The sequence below is a fragment of the Medicago truncatula genome, chromosome 5 (genome assembly GCF_003473485.1).
Source record: "Medicago truncatula cultivar Jemalong A17 chromosome 5, MtrunA17r5.0-ANR, whole genome shotgun sequence".
In the NCBI taxonomy this organism is placed as follows: domain Eukaryota; kingdom Viridiplantae; phylum Streptophyta; class Magnoliopsida; order Fabales; family Fabaceae; genus Medicago; species Medicago truncatula.
In genome coordinates, this window is record NC_053046.1 from 38,520,244 (window position 1) to 38,543,042 (window position 22,799).

The window sequence follows — 22,799 nt, forward strand, 5'->3', positions numbered from 1 at the left end:
TGCAATAGAGATCAAATACATTAGTTGTAGAATAAATTTAAAAATAAACTTTTGTTTATATTAAAGACCGGCAAAAATATTACTCAATTGATATTTACAAGAACAGTAATATTTGAGGAGGATCGGATTTCGAAATTCGAATTCTTTATTTCTCCCCACTCAAGAGTGAATCGGTCTAACTAGTTTTTTTTGTCAAGAGTCTAACTACTAGTTTATTTGATAAAAAAAACATTAATTCAAATTTCAATGTTGTTTATAGGAAAATGCTAGATATCAAGAATGATTTTATAAGAAATATTCAAGAATGAAATGGCACAATAATCACCTTTAGATTTCAGTCTCATTTATTAATCTTTCATAAATAAAAAATACATAACACCCACCACCCCATGATTTCCGGCTAGACTGAGATTTTATTGGCTAACATTAATTTCAAGACTATTTATTGATAAAATTTAAGGGTGATTATTCTGCCATGTCATTCTTAAAATTTTCTTGATAAAATCTTTCTTAGATATATAGCATTGCTCCTGTTTATATATATAAATTTAAAAAAAAAAAGAAAAAAAAGCGGGCTTTGAGTGGAACCCGATTGGGTTGGTAGGGCCCACAAGAAAGACCCAGATCCTTCTAGAAAGGACAACAACTCAAACTCAAACTTGACTCATCCATTAATCACTTATTTCATTTCGTTAATCGCTTATTTCATTTCATTCACACACAAATCAAAACTCATTATATTTTCGTAACCAACACGAACTAGTTCATCACAACAACACAATCACACAGAGAGAAAATGGATTTTGAACTGAGAAGAGCGAGAGAGAAGATAGAGAAAGAACAAAAGGAACGAAAGGAAAAAGCAAGATTGAAACTCCAAAAGGAAAAGAAAGCGAAAGAAGAAGCTCGTATTCAAAGAGAAGCCATTGAAGCTGCTCAAAGATCTCGTCGTATTGATGCCGCTGAAGCTCAACTCAAGGTAACCTAATCAAAGTCCTCTTTTCACTCTTTCGCTTTTCTTCTTACGCGAATCATCATCATTGGATTCTTGAAATGAATTTTTAATTTTTTTTAATGATAAATGTTAGTAATTAGTTGTTAAATTAATTTTTCGTTGGAAAGAATCTCAAACAGTTTTTGATTAATTACTCTTAGGATGAAACTGGGAAATATATCATGTATTATCAATTGATTGATGTCTTTATGAATTAGGCACTCCATGTCCTAAACACAAGAGAAGAATTTTTTTCTCATTTTCATTGGATAACTGATTGTATCTAGTCTATATTTTAGACCAGATACATCAATTATTCAATGAATTTGAAAAATGAATCTTCTCCGTGAAAGCACGGACACCTCTGAAATTATGCGTACTTGTCTATGCCCTGTTCTTGGCATGATTGTCAAACTTTAAGATATCATTTTATTAGAAAGGTGTTTGCAGGTATCAAGGAACCATTTCATACAAAGGCATAGTCTGTTAGGTATATGATGCAGTCCTTCAAGGCTCAATAAAAATCCCTTTGTGGCTGAACACAACATTTCTTGTGCCTAGATGTAATTTTATTGGAATATATAGGGCAATTAATAAAGCATTGAACTCTTGACATGTTCGTCATTGAGTACAAGTGTCAATTGAGCATCACCCAAAAATGACTAAGCTGACAAGTATAGATCCTTGAATGGTTTCTTATATATAAGAATGAAACAATCAGTTGCAATGTTATAACTAGCTGGGCTATTGTGTTTCTAACCAGTTGAAATGTATAATTTATTTGTTAATCTTTATCCTACTGCTGATTAAGATAAACTTACCAATCTACAAATATGAATGATTAACGTACCTTTCAGTCTATGAATGCAATCACTTCCTTTTATGCCTAGGTTTTTAACATGACAATACTAAATGCATGATTCCTTTGTTTACTATGTTCAATTCAGGCTGACCAGCAGATGCAAGAAAACCTAATTGTTGGGAGGGGAATTGTTTTTTATCGTTTACTGGAAGCTGTACCTTATCAAGGTAGTGGAGATAAGATCAAACTGCCTCCTTCTTGTTTTACAGACTTGTCTGATCATGGTGCGCTTGATAAGGGACCGATGTACTTTCAGTTATCGTTGACTCACAAGGAGGGATCTTCAAGCACTCAAGATACTGACAAAGAGAAAATGGGAACAACCCATTCAGGAGTTTTAGAATTCACTGCTGATGAAGGTTCAGTGGGTCTTCCTCCTCATGTATGGAATAATTTGTTTTCTGAAGGTTGTATTATGGAATCTCCATTGATTGAAGTCCGCTATGTTTGGCTTCCAAAAGGGACTTATGCAAAACTTCAACCTGAAAGAGGAGGATTTTCTGATTTACCAAACCATAAAGCTATCCTCGAAACAAGTCTTCGGCAGCATGCTACTCTTTCTCAAGGCGACATTTTCACAGTAAATTATGGAAAACTTGAACACAAATTAAGGGTGCTTGAGTTAAAACCTTCATCAAGTGTATCTGTGTTAGAAACAGATATCGAAGTTGACATAGTTGATCCTATTGATTTCTCAGAACAGACTGATCAACATGTTTTAATTCCAACTGTATTTGGAACTTCACAGACCGGTACAGTAGATGAAGGAAAGTTTGTGTACTACAAATTTTCAATTGACAATGGGACCTGGGAGAGAATTTCTAGTGGGAGTTCTATTATTGAGGTAAAATTAGAATCAGAGACAAACGAAGGTGACACTGATCTCTTCATTTCTAGACACCCTCTCATATTTCCTACACGACACCAGCATGAGTGGTCTTCTCATGATATTGGATCAAAGACTTTGATTCTCAGCTCTAAGGATAAAAACTTAGGTTCGGGGACTTACAGCATTGGTGTAAACGGATTTAAAGGACTGACCAAGTACAAACTATCAGTCTTAATCCAAGATAATTTCAACCAAAAACTGGGTCAGCAAGCATCATCTTCCATGTCATCAATGGGGTTGGATACTGAACAATGTAGGAATTGCAAGCATTACATACCCTCTAGGACTATTGCACTACATGAAGCTTACTGTAGCAGGCATAACGTTACCTGTCAGCATGAAGGTTGTGGAGTTGTTCTTAGAATTGAGGAGTCCAAAAATCACATTCACTGTGGCAGGTGTGGTCAAGCTTTCCAGCAGGCAGAATTGGAAAAGCATATGAAAGTTTTTCACGAGCCACTTCAGTGCCCTTGCGGAATAGTACTTGAGAAAGAGAAAATGGTAAGTTGCCTCTCTCATACCCTTCTTGTCTAGTATAGTTTTTCTTTTCAATCATTCTTTCTTTGTTCTGCTTTCTACATTCATTTTTTTGATATTGTTCTTTTGGTCCGTTATGTCTGTCCTAATTTATGTGGCTACTGGAATATGTTAGAATTTTGAGATCCAGCGGCAAAAGCCTATATCTTATTTGAATTTGATTATCAAACAATATTGAACAGGCTAGAAACAAGTATGAGAGTTTGCATTTGGAAGTATAGTGTGCTAACATTTCTACTCAATTATTCCTTTTGTGAATTATTTTCTCTATGTTAGCAATCTTAATGGTGCTGGAGTTAATTTGTTTTCTCCAAGGTTAGCTAAGAGGCCTGATAAACCGTCATCATAGTTGGCAGTCTGCTGACGGGAGAAGAATTTAGAGTCTTTTCCAAGTCTTCCAGTATTCTTAAACATGCATTTTTTATGTTGTTTTCCTTGCATCTATGATTTTTTTTTTATTCACCAACTCATGCCAACTATGACGGCATCTTAAACATGAAATAGCTTGCGAGCTGAACTATGACATTTGGCTAATAACACTCTCCTCCTGCATTCACACACACAGATATCCTCTTTTTTCAATTTTCTCTCCAAATTACGGGGATATGAGTTATAAATTTTTCTGCATACAATAAAACAAATGTCGAAAGTTTAGGCATCTGAACCTTATTGAGATTGCAGTTCCTGCTGGTCAAAACCTACTGAATTAGAGACTTGAGTAGATTAATATATCTTAAATGAGCAAGTTCAACATTTCCGTTTATAAGAAAATATAAATATTAAGATGCAGATGAAATTTTGAAATTTATTTTAATTTTCTAACCTAAGGAGTGCAGCAGACCTAAAGAAATATAGTTGTCATTTGTTCTTGATTTACATAAATCTTAGCGGCGCTATAGCGGCTGCGCGTGGTGTAGTGGCAACGAGCCGCTACGGTAATCATCGGGTAGCACTTCGGTGACATTGCATTTGGTGGCATTGACGAATCACAATGTCACAATCCTTGTGAAAGAGAGAAAGAAAAGCCACTTGTGACATTGTGGTTGGCCAATCCTTTCTTCCCCTGTTTTCTTTTGTTTTATGGTTTCTCTTGTTTTATGATTTTTTTTATTTGTTCCTCTGTCCGTTTTTTCTTTTTTTTGGTGTTTTGATTTATGAAGGTCTCATGATATTTGAGTGTTGAATATAAGTTTGTTTATACTTTATAGAATTCATGTAATTTGTCCAAAAAATAATCAAATAGCGGTCACCGCTATATGCTATCCCACTTTTGGGGTCGGCCGCTACGCACCGCTATCCGGGATTGACTACTATGCTGACAAATGTGGTATAGCTATTATTGGATGCTTTACAGTCAGTATGTTATTGATGAGGAAAAACTCGATCTGGCAATCTGAATTCATATGAAAGATGTTCAAACCATGGTTTTCATTATCATATGATACATACTAGCCGTCTCTCGATTTGATACAAAATTGAACCCAATGGATAGGAACGCCCAATGTATATCTATTTTGGACATGAATATCATCTAAAATCCCAATTCATTATTGATTTACTACGATGAATCATGATTAATTGTAATGAATCACTACCTCAACTAAGTGTTTGTTGCCACTTTTTTTTTGTCATATTTGTATAGCTAGCCAATTTTCTTTTGTCATTTGATTTATGATTTGAATCTTGAATCATTTTGATGTTCGTATATGATATATTAGCTTTTAATTCTGCAATGGCGTTTGATCTTAGTTAAAATGTTTGTATTGGTAATCATTTTATGATTCATAGTAAGATTTAAATTGATTTAAAAAATGTCTTATGAGTTACAACCTGAATCTTAATTTGATAAGCATGCTACAAACTATTAGAAATCTGACTATAAGAAAAAGGAATTTCAACTTTTTATTTTAATTTTTGTAGGTGGAACATCAAGCATCAGTTTGCCCGTTGCGGCTAATTTCTTGCCGTTTTTGTGGTGATATGGTTCCAGCTGGAAGCTCTGCAATGGACGTCCGTGACAGATTAAGAGGATTGTCAGAGCATGAGAGTGTTTGTGGGTCAAGGACCGCACCCTGTGATTCTTGTGGACGTTCAGTGATGTTGAAGGAGATGGATATACATCAGATTGCTGTTCATCAGAAAGGCTAATTCTGATGTGCTCACAGCCTTTGCTTCTATTAAAGGTAACTTTGCTGTGATGGATTACATCTGGGTAATCATATAGAACTTAAAAGAAAGATTGGGGAGATGAAACTTTTGTATGTATTGTTGTCTACCATGGGTTAGCAGCCTACTGTGGCTGTATGACATTGTGGATCTTGTCATTCGATATGCGCCAAATTATGATTCTTTGTAGAAAATGTTTCTTTCATATCTTAAAGGAACGAGCGTTTGTTGTACAAATATTTTAAGCAGGTTACCTAGTGAAGTAAATTCTATTCCTCATTTTCATTTCCTGTATTATTTCCAGTGTTCTAGTAAGCTGCATTGTGATGGTGTGCATTTGGTGAAAGCTCATTCGTAGTTTATTATACATAATAGATTATGTAAAATCCACCACAAATGGTTTGATACCATAACAACAATTGTTGAGATCTTCTCATTTGTGTATTTTTTGTCTTTTGAGAAACTAAGGATCTTAACACAGCACATATGCATATGAGATTTGCCACCGAACATAATTTGAACATTGTATTGCGTATAAAATTAAAGCAAAAGGCATACAGTAAAACTGATACCCATACTGGTGCATACAATGCGCTGTCAATATAATCAGAAACCAAAATCAGTGATACAACAGTAATATCGTTACTCAATGGAGTCACAATAACTATCCACTTGTCTCTAATATGTAATATGAATTGAAGGATTTAATGGAGCATGATATCACGGATCAGAAAGTCATTCACCATTTTTTTTTTTAAAAAAAGAGGTTAAAACTTACAAAATCATGAGAAATTGTGTTAGGTTGACGAATATTGAATTGTTACACCTTAGTTATATCGATTAACCATCACTTAAACATATTTGACCATGTATTTAAATTATATTAATCATTCACAAAAATAGTTGAGTTTTGGCTGTCCCATTTTGTGTTAAAATAACACATGTTAATCTTAGATGTTTAGTAAGATGACACCCTTTTATATATAATCTTGACTCTTGTGTTTCTTTGAACTAAAAGGACTACCTTCAGTTGCACAAAAATATATTTAAAATGTAATTTTGGTTGCATATGTTTATTGAAGGAATTATAAATATTTGGCTCATTGCTAATTTAGTTGATTAACCTATCTTGGAAGAAAGTGATGGTGCTGAGAAAGTTGAAACAAATAATGTAGACATTCTTCAGTTTAAATTTAAAACAGCAAAATGAAGTTATCAAATTAATGATTAGCTAGTTCTATTATTCTAACCATTTTCATTGATAAAAATAGTGTGACAACAAAAAAAAAGTTATGGTTCAAAGGCTAGGCTCACCAAGCTTAGAACTGCTGCAGCTTGTTATCCCTCCACTGTCAAGAGCCAGAGGTCTTCGCTGCTCTGCGAAACCAGCCTCACGCAGTGCCCTCTCGTCTAGGAACCAAGAGACCAAGGCCTTCGCCCAAATCCCGTGGCCCAACTCTCAACTTGGAGAGGGCAAGCCAACATATTGCAGAAACCAGCCCAGCCCAACAAGCCATAGCCATGTCCCAATACTTTAGTGCTCCCACATGGGTGACAAGTTGACGCTACCCAACTCAGCAAACTCACAGGCTTGTCAGACAGTTATATAGACTTGATTGAGTTATATTCTAACCGATGTGGGACATGAAAATGCAAAGACAAGAAGGGGTGCTAGCTAACCTTGGTATAGACCAATCATGCAATTTGGTTCCAAACTTTCTTTGTAATTAAAAAAAATCATGTATGCAAATTTCAACAAACCATTATCCACATTTTGAGAGTTTTTTTTATTGTTCTTCTCTTATCATAAATTTGACAGCGTGCAGGTAGCATAGTATTAACTTTCACAATGGAAATTTGATTTTAGTCATGCTCCATAAACAGACATAATGCTGCACTATCTATCCTACTTCCATCATCAATTGTATATCCAATGGAAAACATGTAATGCTTGTCTGATGCTGAAATCAAAAACACAAAAATGTAAATACCTTGCCTATGAAGCACGGACACTCCTCGGATTAAGCGTATCCCGGTATCGGACGCATCGTGTCCGACACCGACACGACACCGACACATGTAATTACACTGAATTTTGTGATTTTTACAAATTATTTGCTGTGTCGGTGTATCAGTGTCCGTGTCGTGTTCGGTGTCCGTGTCCGTGCTTCATAGTACCTTGCTAATGGAATCAATTGAATAATTATTTCCTAGCCTAGAATCCAACAGCTTTCTTAGACCTTCTATAAGATGTCCCTTTTGGTCAATAATTTCAAGTAATTGAGTACTATTAAAACTTAGAATTAGATATAGAAAGTTCTAAAACTAAAATTAAAAATGAAGATTAGGAAATCAAAAGGGATTTAACAAAATCTTAGCTGCAACAGGTTTTGCCTATTTAAAGCTAAGAACCTAAGAGATAATATCTGGTGGGGTGACTAGAGGCAATAATTCAATGTGATTGGGCAGAATGTGGCCTGGAGCGACGGGAAGTGGTGTTTCCTCACTGAGAGCATGGTGAAATATAGCAGGTTGTCCTTGTATTGTATCCCAGCATATGAAATTTCATATATTAAATCACCACTAAGAATTGGTTCACCTGCGACAATGTTAGCGTACAAGTATCAACCCTTTTCTGCATAGCACAAAACTCTACTCAATAGATAAATAGTTTAACAAACATAATTAAAAACAATGTGATCAAAGTTATATAGCTGTTGGTGTCAACACCAAAGCTCGCACATCACATTAGACAAGGGCCAAAGACCATTGGAAGCTTAAGATTTTACTTTAAAAAAACAGTATTTTTGAGTTTCATATTGAAAGATTGCTCTAAACGGAAAAAGTCTCAAATGTTCAAAAGTCTCAATGAAATCACTCCACAATACTTCACTAAAAGTCTACAAGTCTCTATCTAAACCCTACTAAGATCCATTCCACCACTTCTCGATAAAGAAACCACTCACCACGATGTTACTCTTTCGTGGTGAATGGTTTCTGTACTCAAGAAGTGGGTGAAAAGGTCTTGGAGATCACACGAGTGAGAGTGCAATGTAACTCGGTGAATGATTGTGCAAAGCCATTGGGAAGTGTTTGTAACAGAATTGATCTGAGATGGAATGTCATAGTTTTCTTTGAGTCTTCATCTGATACATATATGCAGTGGCATTGACAGAATTGCCAAATATAGTTTCTTAATATTAAAGCCATTTACAACTAAATTGATGCTACAGATACTAGAATGGAGATATTGGCATAATGTGTTGTTAATGACAGTATAGTGTATTGCTTTGACAATATCTTCATGATATTATTGAAAATTAATGGGAAGGTATCATTCTCCTAATGAAAACGGTTATGCTACGGTCTCTTTGATGTACAAAGTCGTGCTCCTGTGCGGTGAAGTGCATAGTCTAGAACATGGATTATTGGGCTATCATGTGTTGGACCGGTGATATGAGTTGAGGTCTAGTCCGTAACAAAAACAACAAAATTAAGTTGTTTAATTAATGATTATCGACAACTTGAAAAACATTTACTAATGAATTTACATTTATCTCCCTCCAACGATACTAACAAAGTTCGAACTCAGTATTAATTTTTTGAGAAATATCTTTTACATAAAGTATTAAAAGCACAACTTTTCAACGTATAGTTTTCTATTTAATTGTTGAAATTTATATTGGTCTTAAAATAGATAGTGGCTCACATAATTTAGTGTAATACATTTGAATTTAAATCAATAAATTAGAGAATGTTGTATAGAAAAATAGAAAATGTGAGTTACTTAAAGAATACTAAATCATGTAAACAGATTTCATAGTTTCTCTTCAAACAATCTCATATACATGGCTTTGTCAAGTCAATGAAGAATATACTCATCTATCCTTTGAATAATGAATTAAGGATAATAGACAAAGCGATTAGAACACCCTTTTGGCATACAAAAATGCTAAACCTTCCGGAAAAAATGTACAGCGACATATTCACGGTGGAATTGGCTTTGTTGCACCCAAAAAAATAGCACCACAACCTCCTGTATTCCATTAATACCGAACTTTACACTAATACACATTAAACATATATATGCATTTGTGAATTTTCAAGAGGCCTCGCACTATACAGCAGTGCTGTTTGGCATATATCATAACTTTATACTATTGGCAAAATCACAAGAATAAAAAAAAAGTTAAAATTTATATTAAATTTGTTTGTAATTAAGAAAATTGATATTTGTCTTAAATTTGTTTGTAATTACTGATGTTTTTACAATTTTATATCATCAATCCTCTTACCAATTATTAAATTGAAGCCAAATAATGTGAGATGGTAGGACAAAATATATTAGCTATAGCTATTATAATTCCATTTGAAAATGGTTCACCAAGCTTTAATATCATGTTAGATTTTGATATTAAGTCTAACTAATCCTTTCAAATGTAACCAAAAAAAAAAATCCTTTCAAAACATTTTAAAATTGACTTGTAAGGTAAATAATACATCTCTTTTTAAACTTTAAAAATGTATCAAAATTACAAACACGTTTTTAATATTTTATTTTGTTGGTAATTTTGACTATTTAAAAACAAGGTTCGTTCCTGACCAAAAAAAAAAAACAAGGTTCGATCACCAAAAAAAAATTCAAAATGACAAATAAAAGAAGAGGAACATGCGTAGATGTGTTTGTAATTTTGATTGATTCATTCAGATATTATAGTAACATTGTCTTACACATTTTGGACCAGGACAGGACCAATTGATGATGTTTTATCCTTCTCGTTTCTTAAGAAATTGAGATGATCTCTGCTTATTACAAATTGTTTACGCAATCTTTGATCTCTTGAGCTTTTTAATTGTCCAGAAAATACAATTGTTTAATGATGTTACTCGGTTGTCGTTCTAGCCAATTCTCTAAGAAGTTAATATCCAAAATTAAAGTGATAAGCAAAACGTATTACAGCAGTACTTAAAACAACTACCTTTCACATAAGCACAAGCCAAAAAGACATACGTTTGAATGCTACATATATTCATTCACATGCACTATGAAGTAGTATAACAAAAAAACTAGTACATGCATGCATATTCTCCATCATCAACCTAGCTAGTAGCAAAATATTTTATAGCAAACGACCTACCTATTTAAATATATATATATAAGTCTTAATTATATCCTATTTCTAGGTATGAAAAGAGTGAAGAGTTCCTCGAGATCAATATCAGGTAGGTAGAAGTATCCATGTTTGGGAGCTTCTCTTTTCTTTCCTCCAAATGAAAATGGTTTCTTCTTCTTTGGTGGAGGAGGAGGCAACAACGGAGTATGTATCTGACACTCCCACCTCTTCGGAGTTGAACAACCAATATCCAAATTGTTCATCATCTCATCTTCCATTTCACCACCCCTCATCTTGTTCTTGGTTCCTTCACACACACATGAGCAAAGTGTAAGAAGGTAACTAGTAAGTGAGTGAGTGAATTTTATTTATATTATAGTATATGGTTTGTATTGGAAGACCCTAGGAAGTGTTCATTTATGGTTGTGGTGGTGACAGATAAGTACAATTTCTCTAATACGTGGCAGCAACTTAAAGTGCCTGTCTGCCAGATAAGGACTTTTTTTTACTCTCGATTTGCTTGCACAAATAAGACATTCACCTTCCAGTTCCACCACCCTTCCTTACTAGTTACTGTACAACATAGTTTAGAGAAAAGGGGTGTGTGTGAGCAAAATTTTGACATAGATAATATGTCACTAACATGTATATAGAAATCAATAGAAGTGCAAAATTTGAAATATATGTGATGAACCTTGACAGGAAATATGGAATTCTATCTTTTTGTCTTATGATTCTAATTGAAAGCTTTAAGAAGGAAAATCAACTAATCTTCATATGGGCAACAAAAAGGAAAAGACTCAAATAAAAAATTTTAAAATTACATACCTTTTGTGTGTTTCTGGTTATATCGTGGAAAAAGTCTACTGAAATAATATGCCAAACATTGCAAACAAAACTTAGTAAAAAAAATGGAACATGTGATTTATAGGTTCTAGAGAGACGATACCTAACGAAATCCAAAGCTACAATTTTTATTAAATTTTATAAAGATGAATTGTACATTTCTTCAATCGTATGAACCGTGAACATATACATTGAAATAATTAAATAGAATAAGAGAGGTAGAATATTTTTTCTCCATTTTCATAATAAAAAAGCTGCATTCGATTGAAAAAAAAAAAAAAAAATACCATTAATTCACGTTATTGAACTTTCCCTCAAAAAAAATTTGTCATTGAACTTCCATCATGGTTACCAACATTTTTTTTTATGATATTGGTTACCAACTTCTAATATATTTTTTTTTCCTTTTTTCTTTTTGAATTGGCGCTATATGAAGATTAGTTGATTTAAGACATGAATTATTATCTTCGATATTGTTATACGTAAGTTCAGTTTTTTTCTCTCCCCAATGTTAAGTAATATATTCATATTCATAGTTCCACTAGTGAAATAAGACATGAATGGATATCTAATATGGTTTATTATAGAATTTTATTTTTAATTTATTTTAACCATTTTGGTTAGAAAAGATGAGCTTCGTTATATTAAAATTGGGCTAATCAAAATTTGACGGATAAACTACGAATATAATATTTTTATAGGTTAAAAGCGGATATAATAGAAATATATAGGAATAATTTTTAAATGTGCTAATTTTTAAATGAAAACAATACTTGTATGACATGAAGTTGAGGGAGTGTTTTTACAACTGACAGGAAATGTCAAAAATTAAGAAAAGATAAAATATGGTGATTTATAATGATTATGCAGCTAAAAAGACACCAATAGAGAGAGAATGAATGATCCTTAAAAATAAAAAGAATGAGAATGAATGAGAAGTATTTTTTTATTTTTTTAAACTCAACTTAGCTAAAAAATAATTAGAGAAGGTGTGGAGTATTTTTAGATATGCTACATCATCACATAGGGGCTGTTTTGTATTTAAATTAGTTAGGGGACCAAAACCGCAACTTTTAGAAAGATAAGGGTCCAAAAGTGCAATTAAGCCTTTTTTTAATAGGTACCATATTGATAAAATGTAATTGATTAATAAGATTAAGAGTAAATTACACTCCCCTCCCCTCAAAGATGCTTGAATTACACTCCCCTCCCCTCTTAAGTTAAAATATACACTTTACTCCCTCAATTTTTTTTTTTTTTATGTTAAAATTTATACTCCCCTTTATAAGATGCTTGAATTACAAATACATCCCTTAATAATTAAAAATGCACTACACTTTATTCTATTTGAACATAAATAAATATTCTTATAATATATATTAATTTTGAATCACCATTTAAAAAAAAATTAATTAATTTCTTTATAGTTTAAATGTGAATGATAATTAAATTTAAATATATTTGATATTGATTTTATAAATTAGAGTATAAAATTAACTTTTAAATAATCATGCTTTAATGATTTTAGTAACTTTTCACATATTTTAATTTTGTTTTGGGTTGTTTCATATTTTATAATAGAGTATAAAACTACATGTTAATGAAATTGTGAATAAAAAATAGCGAAAAATATGTATTCAATTTTTTATTATATTAAAATAGACCCAAAATACTATTTTTTTTTAAGTGTGTTAAATTATTATTTTTTGCTAGATTAGTAGAAATAATAAAAAAGAATCTTGAGGGAGTAAATTGTAGATTTTAACATAAGAGGGGAGGGGGATGTAATTCAAGCTTCTCTTAGGGGAGGGGAGTGAAATTTTTTCTAATATGTTTTGAATAAGAGGGGAGGGGAGTGTATATTTTAACTTAAGAAGGGAGGGAAGTGTAATTCAAGCATCTTTGAAGGGAGGGGAGTGTAATTTACTCTAAGATTAAACCTACCATTCCCTCAATAAAATAAAAAATTAAACGTACCATATTTAGCAATAAATCTTTTCCAACGCAGTCTGCAGGTAAAGGCGGAAACTTAGTAGACGGCCTCAAACTGCGTATTGTTAAACTTAATGGAAGCCATGTCCTGCAATTGGATGGTTGCCTCAATCACTACCGAAAGAGACTTCCAATGCTCAAGCACAGAAACAAGAAACTTCTAAATATTTATGATAAGACAAGATGTGTTATTACACTTGATATATAATCAGAGGTGTAAATTAAACAAATCATAACAAATTCTTAAGACTTTAGAATTTCTAATTAGATACAAACTCTGATAAGAAATTTGTAAGTGTTCTTCTGTGCTATTTGATTTTGGCAGAGTAATGACACAGTAAAAATAGGAGGGTCTTATTGTTTCTCTTCAAGTCTTCAGCTCTGATGTAATATTTTTTGCGTATTAACAAAAAGTAAGTATTAAGTATCGTTTCCACATGTAATAGTGGGATAACACAAACCGTTCAACATCAATTACAATTTTGAGTTAGGTTTAATCGTTTGATTGTTTTAAAAACTAATTAGACTAAAATGCGAGAATAAAAACGAGATTAGATAAGACGTAAAAACTGTTAGGATAAGATTTCGTTGACCAAGCTTTGCATATATCCTTATGACCACATATACGGATTCTAGATTTTAATCGATATTATCACATATCACTCGACAACACCGTTTATGTCTAAACAATGTCGTGACTTCGATCGTATCGTTTAATCAACGATTTCTCAATCTATTAAACGATCTGATAGCATTAAGCTTTGATATTTAAAGTTATTACTAAAACCTAAACCCCATTTCTAGAATTCAAGTTTCAATAGATGATTATCCTAACGCTAGATTCAAAAATTATTTTTCAATATCATTTTAAATCAAACATAAACATGAATAGCAAAGATAATATCAATATCAAGTAAAAGACTAGAATCATATATTAAAGGATAAAAAAATAGATATTATGCTTGATCAAGTACATCTAATCCCAACAAATGAGATTTAGCTACTCATTGTCATTGTAGCTTTGCAAAAATGGAATAAAAGATGAAAAGTTCATTGCAAGATCTTTGATTTCTCTAACAATCTTGTGAAAATTCCCTTCCTGCACTCTTGCCATATGTTGTTATCTGAAATGCGCCCTATCTCTCTCTAAAACATGTAATATGATATCTCTGAAAAATAAGAGAGTTGGCTTTTATACTTTTGCAGAAAAGTAACAACTCGTAGTAACAACTCGTAAGGCAAAATGCTGCTCTGCCACATCACTTGAGGAGTTTAGACCTCCTTAGATCGCCAAACGAGGCTATTGCTCGCCATGGCGAGGTCTTGTTTCCATGGATTCTTGGCTCTCTGGAACTTGCTCGCCTTTCCTGTTGCTTCATGCTCGCCATGGCGACTTGGCTCGCCATGGCCTCGTTGTGGCGTGTTTAAGGACTTCAAAAACATGGCCTCTCTGGAACTCCTAACCTTTTTGCTCGCTCTTGGTTCGCCATGGCCTCGTTGTGGCAAGGCATGGACTTTGATTTTGGTCACCTTCTGACTTGAACTCGCCTTGACCTCACCTTGGCTCGCCATGGCGAGTTAACCTTTGCAAAACTATGTTGTTTTCTTTCTTTCTCAGTGTTTGGGCATTCAATTCCTGTACATTGGGATAGAGTAATGCATAAAAAGCATAATTGGCTATTTATTCATATTTTCTTGCATTTTCCTTAAATAACTTGTAAAACAAGTAACAAAAGTGCCTTAAATATAACATGAATTTAACTACTTTCTAACACTTATCAAGTTCGTTATATAGGCAAGGATTTGAGATACATTGGAGAAATATGTTAGCGCATTAAGAGTCATTGAGAAGTTTCAAATCAAGAACGTTGACCCTTTGTCTGATATGGATAGTTCTAATGATTAGACATTTGAAATTCCTTTGCAGAAACATGAATTATCCGTTCATTCTCTTTGTCCTTGAAGTTCTTTGTTTGTTTCTACACGTGGTCCTTCTAATATATTGATTTTAAGATGTGATGTGAGTCTCACTTATGTAATTGCTCTTAGCCTAATGTAATAATACAACGCGATGTAGGCTCTTACGGATGTCCAAACAATCATGATGATATTATTCAACGCATCAAATATATAATATTCAACTTTTTTAATGTAGTTTCATAAATAGAAATCCTTAAATTAATGTAGTTTCTTAAATAGAAATCCTTAAAAAATGTATTTAAGACATTTAATAGCAAATTTTTTATAATATTAATGCTGGTATTCATACACATGTTCGTACCCTTGCAATATTTTATTCCCTCTGTCCCAAATTGTATGTCACTTTAGAAAAAATATTTGTCCCAAATTGTATGTCACTTTACAATACAAATGAAACATTAATGTTACTTTTCCTATTATAACCTTAACTATTTATTACTCTATCTTCTTTCAAGTCTTTTATTTATCTTTTTCATAGGACAATTTTGTAAAACAACTCATAATATCTCTTTTCCACATAATATTAATTACATTTCTTAATACGTGTGAAATGTCCAAAATGTCATACAATTTGGAACCTGGGAGGGAGTAATCGAAAATCGTGGTTATTTAATCTTTCTTACTAAAGCTTGTTTGGTCAAGCTATAAGTAACCCTAATTTTTAACCTAATATTTTCCCTCCAATGTTTATGCCTTAATTACTCCTTGGTGTTTTTCCTAATCAGCATTTCACCTTGAGAAATCAACTCTGCCGATCCACTTTTCTTTCTTTAGCATTTATTACGTTCAATTCAATAATCAATTTTGTTTTTCCAACATGCCATTTCAGTTTCATATTCAATTTGCTGTTTTATTTTCCCAACATGCAATTTCAGTTCCCTATGATTGCTTGAACTCCATCTATTTCCTATGTCCATTCTAGCACTATATATGTGTGTTTGCACTGAACAGTATCATTTGCCTTATTCCAAACGAAATCATGAGAAAATCAAAACTTCACCTCCCTATTTCAAGCATGGTCGATCGTCCTCTCAATGCATTGCTCTCCTACCATTGCCTCACATGTATATAACATCTGTCATCATTAGAATGCTTTCCCTATTTTCGTTTCTTTTGTACAACATGTTTTTCCGTGAATATTTCTAACATGGTTTTTTGCTTTTTATTTTGTAGGACCATTGAGCCGTAACCCATCCACATAATTTTACAGAACTATCAACTGCCTTTGTTTGAAGTATAGGACGTACACCATAGATTGTGAAGTTGATTGTGTGGGTTTTCAGATGTTTTGATTTTAAATTTTCTGTTTTTTGATTTTTTATGATTGGTTTTATGACAATGTTTATTTAAATTTACAAGTCGTACGTATGTGTAGACAGCCTATCACGTAATGGTCACATGTACATGGTTCCCTTAATTGTATTTGCTGTTTTTATAAATTTAGTTTCAGATTTCTGTGGAAAAGTTTGTCTGCGAAGAAGTTTGTCTTATCTGACCCAAAGTCCAGTTTCTGTAGCTCCTTCCTTGGCTCTCTGCTTTCTTTTAAAAGGGTTCTCATGCTAAATCATTCCTTTATGCTAAACCCTTATTTCCTGCTTCTTTGTTTTATTGAGCAATGTTCCGTTAACAATATTTTTGTATCTCCTTCTGAAATAATCTACCTATTAAGTAGTTGATATTTGTTTGATTCGATATCCATGTACGATTCCGTTTTTCTTAGAAATAGTAGCTGATTGTGCTCCTTCTTAAAATCATTTTTATTAGTCATTATCATTAATAATTAATATACAAAATTTCCTTTTATGGGGGAGAAACTGTTGTCCAAAGGGAGAATATATGTTCTTTCTATATAAATTCACACACATTTGTTTTCACGGTAATGTAGAGAAAAAGAATATTGTTTTTCTTTTATTTATTCAATGTGTTTAGAAAATGAAATTTGAGGTATCTAACTTCAACCAAAACTATTGTAAATGATATAGTAAATTACATTCTAACCCTCCCCTATATGAAGTTTCTCAAGTTATTTTCAGCAAAAAAAAAATCACGTGTAAAAATAAAGGGAATTATATTCGTTGCCATGTAACTTACATTTTGCATATTGGTTTGTAAGCATGAGAGGTTTTCTTACCATGACATTTTGAATTAGAGGGGCATTGGAATTTTTATTCATGTTGTATTCAATTCTTCATTCTGTATAAAATCACATTATAAAGGCATATCATTTATAATTTTTTTCATTTGATTATTCTTTTTGTTGGACTATGGAGGAATGTTGATAAGATAATTTTAATTTAACTTGGAATCCAGATTGATTGTTTTTTTTTATACGAAGGTTTAACTTTTAGATTTTCTACTATTGTTTTATAATTCACCAATATATCAAATTTTATAAAGGCATATAAAGGTATATCAAATTTTATGCATTTTGTCCATACTTCTTTGTGACATTATTTTCTTTTAATTCACCACAAAGAAAATTCTATCCGAATTGGAACAAGTGAAAGTTATGTTTTTATCACTATATCTTATAAAATTAAAACTAACATGCACATCTTATATATACACACACCTTCACGAAAAATTAAATGTTGCATGAGTTGAGAAAAATGAACTAAGTTAATGATTTATGAGGTCGATATTTTTAAGAAATTGCATTGCAGATTTGTGAAAATGAAACTTTATCAATTATATTAAAGATGCAAGCACAATTGAAGATAGTTTTTTTGGTACCTGTGTTGAAGCTAGGTTTCCCATATGGGATAAGTATACAAGACTCTCGAAGTTGGTTGGAAAAGTGGAAAAAATATTTAAGCCTTCCTATAAATGATATTGAAACCATTGTCCAATTGAAAAAGCTATTGAATGAATGATTATTTATTATTTTTGATAATATGAATGAATGATTAAATGGCATTGAGATCTTTACGAACCCTGAATCCTGAACTATATTTTTAGCGTCTTATTTTTATGAATGAATTATGAATGAACTATATTTTTTTTCCATTGCTATTATTTTTTAGTGTCTTATTTTTTTGGGTGTTGGCCAGGATTCGAACCCTGAATTTTGTATATATTATGCATTGTCTTTATCAACTGAGCTTAACTCACAGAGACTTTTTTAGCGTCTTTCTAACAATTGTTTCAAGGATCCATAAAATGAAAAATTATGTTAAAAAATAATTGTGTATTTTGTCAAGTATCATCTTTTGATCTAAAAAATTACACCACTTTTCTTTCTAATTTTTCCTTTTTATAGAAACAACTATACGTTTTACACATGTTTTACAGATATTCCACGCGTGCATCACTCATGATCCTTCAAGTTTAAAGACGACAATTTTCTTTAGCTGTCTAATTTTTCGTGACAATTAACGAGAGTTACATCTAGAGAAGGACTGAAGATATTGATAACTTATGAAGATGAAGATATTGATGTGACATCTAATGTCGTGTATAAAGAAGTATTTCGAAATGTGTAATATTTAATAATATATGTTATGTTGTAATTAAAAATCGTTTATTTCTTTGGTGTAACATGTTTGGTAGGCGATAAAATATTTATCGATATTGTAGCTTTTGTTTTGCATAAATTTCGTTTTTGTTGTTTAATTTTTTAAATTTCATTCCACTATATTTCATTTTATTATGTATCAATTTGTTCCAGCTAATAAGACCCGTGCGGGGCACGGGTCGGCGTTCTAGTTTTTTTAAAAGGCATCGTGGCCATTTAATAATCATTATGATTTTTCATGAAGAATAATAATCATTATCAATAGCATTGACCATGGTTTTAAATGCTTGAACCATTTCCTTAAAAAAATAAAAAAAAATTGAACCATTACATATTTTTATTTTTTTGGTGTTAGCCTTCCTGATTATAAGGGAAGAGAACTCAGGAAATCTGAACTAACCTTACGTTACTATAGTGTGGTCAAAAATTATTACACTTGAATCGAACTTGGTTCTCTTGAACGATTTAATTGCTGAAATTCATTAACAGCTTAAATTCAACTATTTGATTTAATTGTTTTATAGTTTTTGTTGTTGTACAATTATAGTTTGTTACTATGGACCATTTTTTTTTAAGAGTTTTTCTAATTACACCCTGTTTAATTCTGATTGCATCCCAAAATGACAGAATTATCCTTCCATAAAATTTAATTTTCAAAAAGCATCTTCCTTTTTTTTTGGTTACACCTTAAAATTCCTCTTCAGTTTAAGTAGGTCATGTAAACTTAATTTCAGTATGTCATGTAAACTAAGTTTAAGTGTACATACTTAAACTCAGTTTAAGTAGTTAATGTAAACCGAGTTTAAGTGTACATTTAAAAGTTCAACCTTGTTCAATGATTCTACTTAATCTCAGTTTAAGTATGTACATGTAAACTTATTTTAAGTAGGTCATGTAAACTCAGTTTAAGTGTACATACTTAAACTCAGTTTAAGTAGATCATGTAAACTTAATTTAAGTAACTCATGTAAACTTAGTTTAACTATACATACTTAAACTCAGTTTAGGTATGTCATGTAAACTCAGTTTAAGTATGTCATGTAAACTGAGTTTAAGTGTACATATAAAAGTTCAACCTTGTTCAATGATTATACGTAATATCAGTTTAAGTATGTACATGTAAACTTAGTTTAAGTAGGTCATGTAAACTGAGTTTAAGTGTACATACTTAAACTCAGTTTAAGTAGGTTATGTAAATAAGTTTACATGAACCTACTTAAACTGAATTTAAGTTAACCTCAACAATGTAAAACTGAAACTGTCGTACAGTACAGTTGAACAAGAAGAACAAAATTTGAAACCAGCGTTATTGAACAAAATTTAACTTATTTATATGTAATCGAGTATGAATGAAAGATGTTTTGATTCACTCTTTAATCTTTCATAGAGATTAATTGAACATCAGGATTGTTTGATCGTTGGTGGGTGAAAGAGAGTGAAATTTTAATGTGACAATGAATGAAATCAAGATTTTAATTTTTTTATATAAAAGGATAATTTTGGTATTATCAAAAACCTTTTAAAAAAACTGGGTGTAACCAGAAATATATAGGGTGTGAATAGAAAAACTCTTTTTTTAATAGGTAGGAGTATCACGTTTTTTTTATTGTAAACAAAATATCGGGATTTTAAAGCTTGATCCCATTTTTTAGTTAGGAGAATTATTGATATAATAATTGCATTAATGGCAAGACTAAGGAGAGGGGAGAACAAGAGGGTATCACATTATAGATTTATACAGCTATATATACAAAAACCAATTTCACAAACAACAAACTCATTCGCAATAGAAAATTTGCACCTTCCTACAATGGCACGTCTAGTTTTCTTGATATGTTTATTTTTCTTCTTACCTACGGTAATGTCATGCGATTTTCTTGTCCTAGCTCTACAATGGCCAATAACCTATTGTAGGCCACCATCCAATTGCAGGACAGGGCTTCCACAAAGTTTAACAATACGCGGTCTGTGGCCGTCTACTAAGTTTCCGCCTTATCCTGCACACTGCGTTGGAAAAGATTTATCGTTAAATATGGTATGTTTAATCTTTTTTTGTTTGTTGAAGGAATGGTTTGTTTAATCTTGTTAAACTTTATATTAAACTGTTTTTATTTTATTTTTATGCACCAGGTTACGTCAATAGAGGATCGACTTCACAATGAATGGCCAAGTCTAAATTCCGGTCAAAGTGATTTTTCTTTTTGGGAGATGGAATGGAATAAACATGGAAAATGCTCAACCGATGTCTTTCCTGATCCACTTACTTATTTCAGTTTTGCATTAACAAAGAGTAGAGCTGCTGATATTATGAGGGTACTTGATTTGAATGCTATCAAGCCAAGTCAAAGAGAAATATTCTCAGCAGTTAGAATTGTGAGTGCTATAGTCAATGCTGGTTTTGGAGTACCTCAACTTGAGTGTAATTATTTAGCATACCCTTCTGAGTTAAGAGAAATACGATTATGTCTACATACTAACGGAACATTCATGCAGCGGTGTCCATATAACAACTTAAAGATAGGTTGTGGACTAACATTAAGTTGGCCATTACAATGAGATAAAATGATGTGGTAATCATAAATATCATTGTTATTTTCGATTATTATTATCGGAACAAAAAAAGAACAAAACTTCTTTGCTTTATGTCATATTATTTATTGTTACTATTCTTATTATTTTTATTTTTTTTGGTACCTTTTTATGTATGTGTTTACTTATTTTGTATGCAAATACAATGTTGCTAAACCATCTTTAAATTTTTTTTTGTTATTATCTATCTTATTTGTTTCTAATTTAGTTTTTTACATGAATGCACTCTTTCATTTACGTATCACTATTTTAGGTGATTTTTTATTCTTTTTGAGTCAAATCGCAAGTTTTTTAAAGCTTCCGTACCTTTGAATATAGGTGGAACTCCACAAGACCACTCAAGTTTGTTGATGACGATAAACTTAAGCTTATAATAAAATTTTCAAATTCAAATATTGAATTTGGAAAATTAAACACAGAATTTGAGAATTCACCCATTGAGATTCAACTGTTTTCAGCGAAGGCAAAGTAAAACACCAATTTAGAATTTTTCCATTTAACATGTTATCGTCCAAAGATAGAGTATTTAATTTTGAATGTTGATTGATGTTACTGGGAATAAAGCCTACTAACTTAAATTTGTTGCATTCATAACGAGCTTCTTCCATGTGATATTGGATCAAGTCTTATTCGCCAACAGTAAGTAGTACGTAAGAAGCTCAATGGGTGAATTCTCAAATTCTGTGTTGGTAAACTATCCAACCCGAATTGGTATCGGGAAGAATTAAACATGAGACTTTGAAGATGAGGATGTTGGAAATATTAATAGGAAATAGAAGGTGATCTAGAAAGCACCACCATTTCTTTCATAGAAGGGAAAAAAATTCATTATTATCTAGAAAAGATCTAAGCATTCACACTCAAGTAGGTAAATTCATCAAATGCGTCTCAAAAGCACCACCATAAAAGGCTATGAATTTATTAAGAACATAAAAAATGTTTAACCTCATATTTAACCAAGGGCGAGTCCATCAAATCAGTCTCATAAGGACCACCCAAAAATTAGGGCTATGAACTCATTTAAGAGCTAAAAGCTCAACCTCACATTAAGCACTGCCACATGCCATAGGGATGAAAAATGTAGTGCATATAGGAGTATCCACCATATTTTCCTCCACTTAAGGTTTTAAATTCATCTCTCTCGACGTATCCATGACAACTTTCTTGGGTAATCCTTTCACATAAAGATCTTAATTTTTTTTTCTTTTGTCACTGCTCATATATATAGCGGGATAACATTATTTTATTTTTAGTTCCTTTCACAAAAGGATTTATGTCGTCTTTCATATACGCTATTATTAGTCATACACATATAT

General features: G+C 31.9%; 2 protein-coding genes across 2 annotated transcripts; both read left to right on the top strand.

Moving 5' to 3' along the window:
* Window positions 1–679: 679 nt before the first annotated feature.
* Window positions 680–5,745, top strand: LOC11435164 (uncharacterized). The gene is made up of 3 exons (XM_003616928.4): window positions 680–979; window positions 1,942–3,246; window positions 5,203–5,745. Exons 1-3 carry the CDS (start codon window positions 797–799, stop codon window positions 5,428–5,430), a joined length of 1,716 nt encoding a protein of 571 aa, XP_003616976.1. The 5' UTR covers window positions 680–796; the 3' UTR covers window positions 5,431–5,745.
* Window positions 5,746–20,755: 15,010 nt separating this feature from the next.
* Window positions 20,756–21,450, top strand: LOC11425718 (ribonuclease S-4). The gene is made up of 2 exons (XM_003616934.2): window positions 20,756–20,929; window positions 21,025–21,450. The coding sequence occupies exons 1-2, from the start codon at window positions 20,756–20,758 to the stop codon at window positions 21,448–21,450; spliced, it is 600 nt and encodes a 199-aa protein (XP_003616982.2).
* Window positions 21,451–22,799: the final 1,349 nt, after the last annotated feature.

Coding starts and splice junctions, on each gene's coding strand:
- LOC11435164 (XM_003616928.4), top strand. CDS start 797: ATGGATTTTGAACTGAGAAGAGCGAGAGAGAAGATAGAGAAAGAACAA. Junction 980..1,941: donor CCGCTGAAGCTCAACTCAAG/GTAACCTAATCA, acceptor TGTTCAATTCAG/GCTGACCAGCAGATGCAAGA. Junction 3,247..5,202: donor TACTTGAGAAAGAGAAAATG/GTAAGTTGCCTC, acceptor TAATTTTTGTAG/GTGGAACATCAAGCATCAGT.
- LOC11425718 (XM_003616934.2), top strand. CDS start 20,756: ATGTCATGCGATTTTCTTGTCCTAGCTCTACAATGGCCAATAACCTAT. Junction 20,930..21,024: donor AAGATTTATCGTTAAATATG/GTATGTTTAATC, acceptor TTTATGCACCAG/GTTACGTCAATAGAGGATCG.